The sequence below is a fragment of the Zingiber officinale genome, chromosome 6A (assembly GCF_018446385.1).
Source record: "Zingiber officinale cultivar Zhangliang chromosome 6A, Zo_v1.1, whole genome shotgun sequence".
NCBI lineage: Eukaryota > Viridiplantae > Streptophyta > Magnoliopsida > Zingiberales > Zingiberaceae > Zingiber > Zingiber officinale.
Window position 1 is genome coordinate 114893743 of NC_055997.1, and position 4561 is coordinate 114898303.

Sequence of the window (4561 nt, forward strand, 5' to 3'; positions counted from 1 at the left end):
ATCACAAAATTTATTATAATAAATATTCATACAGTAGGAACAGGAGCAAATTTATCTCTCTCCGAACTTAATACTAAAAGCTCATAAAGGAAGGCCAATCAAATAAAGGAAGCTTGAATTAGCAAACTGATAAAGCTGGAACAAAATGGAGAAACTAGAGATAAATTTTAAGTTCAAATTAACAATAGGAAAAAAAATATCTATTCATTTTCTATAAAATTTTACATAAAAATATAATATATGTAAAAAATCATAGTAAAATCATGAATGTAATAATTGAAATAAAAAAGCTTTATAATATTATACAATTTATCATTATTCATTAAAATGATAATTCAAAGATCAGAGCACAAGCAAGTACACAATACTAATACTAATTAGTAATTACAAATGTTATAAGAGAAAGAAATGCACGTAATTAGTATTGCTAAGCCCCTTGGCTAACCAATTCAGTAGCATAAACCTGCCCATACTCTCCCTTCTTAACCTCCTCGTCCTCAAAGTGATCAGCTCTTACGTTCAAGGTCAGCGTGAGGCAAACAAGCCACAAGATGGCCGCATCAAGGGCGAGAAAAGCTGCGCCACCAAACATGCCGGTCTTTGCCGTGGGACACTGAGTCGTGAGATCGTAGTGAACGTTGCGCGATCGGTGTAGGCCTTCAGTAACAACAGTCCATATCAAGAACGCAAATGCTAGAGTTGACACAATCCTGAAACAAGACGATAACAAGTTTATGAATACAGAACTGATGCCTACACGGTAAGAAAGAGGAGTGAACTCACTCAGCGATCACGAAGAATACGAATAAGGTGGAGTAGCCAAACAAGACATTGTTTGAAACAGCCTTCCCTTTGTAGTTAAAGAACACAGCGACGTGCCCTCCGATGATCGTAAAAACTAGAGCAACGACTGACAAAGACCCGACAAGCACTGTCGGATCGCTTGGGAATTTGCAGATCACAACGCCCTTTCCTTGAATTGGAGTTCCAAATGCAGGCTGTAAAATGAATACGCGAAATGAAATGCTAAACCTTAATATTAAAGAATCTAATTCCAAGAGATAGCCGAGGGAACCTTTTTGTTCTCTGCAACAATAGCCAATATGAAGGACAAGAAGCCTAGAATAATCACAAAGGACCCAATCTTTCCACTTTGCTCCAAGGCCATTGCTGTTCGCGAGGTAACGGATCAAATCTCGGCTCCAACAGTACTGAGATATCCAAAAGGAAATATGAAGCTGCAGAATGTAAATTTTAGAGAAAATGAGAAAGAAGAATGACTAATAGGGTTTAAATTAAACTTGCTGAGAATTCTGAGAATTTGTGGCTTGTATATCCTTTGTGAATGCGTTGCATATATATCGTTGGAGGAGATCCACAATAAGTGCGCAATAAATAGGAGACGAGCTGGATTTTGATAATACGTTTGATTTATTAGGTTGAGCGATTCTGACGCCAACCAATCTGTAGGAATGAATTTAAAATTCGTTATATTTCGACACCCCTATATACAGGGAAAATTAAAATTTATATTTTATGATTCAACAATTACATTAAAAAGTGTCTTCGTCTGATTTTTTTTTTAAAAAACATACTTTCTTTAATTAAATATGTATTATAATTTAATTATTCAAGTAAGATTTCAAAAGTATAATAAAAATAAACTATCAAGTGATTGAAATATACTAATGCTAAATTAATCATTTTATTTAAAGATAGTTAACTTTAACTAATACATTTAAGTATAATTTAAATAAAACTATTAACACATGCATCATTATATGTATGAATCAAAACATATATTAAAAATCATACCTCCCAACAACCTTTGTTTGAAGATGACTCTTACTATTTCGGTATTAGTAAAATAGTTCTTCGTCGTTTGTCTCAAGCTCGTGCTTTCTTCATTTAATTTGGTCCGTAATCGAAGTCCTTGTTCAAATACTTGATCACACTAGATATCAAGTGCCCTTTTTTTATTTGAGACACTAGACAAATCATCCTCGAAGATGAGGGAGATGCTGTCCAATTGTCCCTTCACAAGGGGCTGCCCAAAGAACCCTTAACAAGAGGTGGTAACTGTTGACGAGTGGCTCATATTTGGATGAAGGGATATCATGGAAGAAAAATCTGTTAAGATTTTTCGTAATAAAATTCTGTTAAGATTTTATATAACAGAATTTTGTTATGTTTTTCATAACAAATTCTGTTACGATTTTACCGGGTCTGGGGGTTTAGCAGTATTTATAGGGATCATTATAAATCCATTGTAGATCAGACAACACAAGAATCATTAGATGTGATTCTCTTGTGTAGAAGAGAATTCTAATAAAGCTTCGGCCGTTTTGTGGAGTAGGCAAGTCGCCGAACCACGGTAACTCTTTTTCTTTCTCTTCTTCTCCTTCCTGGTGTTTGCTCTCTTTTGTGCGTCTTTGTCTTGTTGTTCCGCGCGATCTCTTTTCTCTCTTCCTCTTCTTCCGCGGTTCAGAAAGGTTGAGAGGTATTGCCCTCTCTTTGCACAACAATTGGTATCAGAGCTCCAGGTTTTTGGCAGATTTCTTCAACATGTCGGGGACGACTTCTGCGAAGTTTGATATGGTGAAGTTTGACGGAACCGGAAACTTTGGATTATGGCAGAGAAGGGTCAAGGACTTGTTGGTGCAACAAGGCATGGTGAAGGCGCTAGGAGAAAGAAAACCGGAAAGCATGGAGAAATCAGATTGGGAAGAACTTCAGGCGAAGGCAGTAGCAACAATCAGGCTTTGTCTTACGGATGACGTGATGTACCATGTCATGGACGAGGAGTCACCGGTGACAAAAGTTGGAAAGCTGGTACATGTCAAAATCATTGACAAACAAGTTGTATCTCAAGCGAAATTATTCGGCTGAAGATGACAAGTGGAACCGATCTGAGCCAGACATCAACGTATTCAACCGATTGTAAGTGATCCAGGCGGATTGATGTGAAGATCAAGACGAAGACAAGGCCGATGTTGTTGAATTCTCTACCTTCATCTCCTACGTACGAGAATTTGGTTACTACTTTGATGTGGGGTAAGGAAACTCTCAAATTGGAGGAGATCACAGGTCGTTGCTAGGTTTTCACCAAAGGAAGAAAACAAGCGATGAAATTTCTCAAGGAGAAGGACTTGTGGTAAATAGCAACCAAGAGCGTGGTAGGAGCAAATCTCGACATGGATATGACAACAACAACAAGACTCGTTCTAAGTCGAGAAGGAAGAAGGTGATCACGTAATACAAATGTGGAGGTAAAGGTCATATCAAGAGAAATTGTCCAGAGATAAAGAAATATGTTGCAGAGAACAAAAGTAGTTCGGCAAAGTCTGCAAACATAGTTGAAGAAGAAAATTCAGAAAGCGGTGATGGAGATATGCTATCAGTTATGTCAAGTTCGGAGCGGATGCATGGATTTTAGACTCTGCATGTTCATATCACATGACTCCAAACAAGGATTGGTTTGACACCTATAGGGCAGTGGATTCTGGTTCAGTGTTGATGGGAAACGATGCATCATGCAAGGTTATCGGCATAGGGAATGTCAGAATCAAGATGTTTGATGGTGTGATCAGAACTTTATGTGATGTCAGATATATACCAGAGCTAAGGAAGAACTTGATCTCACTAGGCACACTGGATGGTATTTGTTGTAATTACAAATCAGTGAGCGGGGTGATGAAAGTCAGCAAGGGAGCTCTGACGGTAATGAAAGGACAAAAGATAGCAGGAAACATCTACAAGTTGATAGGGACTACAGTTATAGGTGGAGTCGCCTCGGTGGAGTCTGAATCAGATAGTACTGTTTTGTGGCATATGCGGCTAGGGCATATGGGTGAACGTGGGATGCTAGAACTTCACAAGAGAGATTTGTTGAAGGGTGTCAAAACGTGCAAGCTTGAATTCTGCAAATTCTGTGTTCTTGGGAAACAGAGCAAAGTGCAATTTAAGACGGCAACAAACAAGACGGAGGGGATTCTGGACTACGTACATACGGATCTCTGGGGACCGACCAGTGTAGCATCACGTGGAGGGCACTTGTATTTTGTGAGTTTTACTGATGATTTCTCACGAAAGGTATGGGTATACTTTATGCGTCACAAGTCAGAAACTTTTGCAAAGTTTAAATTGTGGAAAATAGAACCAGACTGGAAGGAAGATCAAATGCCTTAGGTCGATAATGGGACTGAGTACACAGATGTAAACTTTCTTGAATTGTGGGAGAAGCATGGGATAATGAGGCACTTCTCGGTTCGCAGGACACCTCAGCAGAATGGGGTAGCGGAAAGGTTGAACAGGACAATCATTGAGAAGGCAAGATGTCTCAGGCTGAATGCAGGGCTTGCAAAGAATTTCTGGGCGGAAGCAGTTAACATGGCATGTTATCTCATTAATAGATCACCAAGGGCAGCACTAGAAGGCAAAGTATCAGAGGAAGTATGGACAGGGAATCAAGTAGAATACTCTCATCTTTGAGTTTTTGGATGTCCAGCCTATATGCACATATCTAGTGAGGAAAGATCAAAGCTGGATGCAAAGTCAAAGC

At 38.8% G+C, this 4561-nt stretch overlaps 1 protein-coding gene across 1 annotated transcript; it reads right to left on the bottom strand.

Moving 5' to 3' along the window:
• Positions 1-427: 427 nt before the first annotated feature.
• LOC121995187 lies at positions 428-1168 on the bottom strand. The gene is made up of 3 exons (XM_042548995.1): positions 1076-1168; positions 784-998; positions 428-710 (listed from the first exon to the last, which is right to left on the bottom strand). Exons 1-3 carry the CDS (start codon positions 1166-1168, stop codon positions 428-430), a joined length of 591 nt encoding a protein of 196 aa, XP_042404929.1.
• Between the last annotated feature and the right edge of the window lie 3393 nt (positions 1169-4561).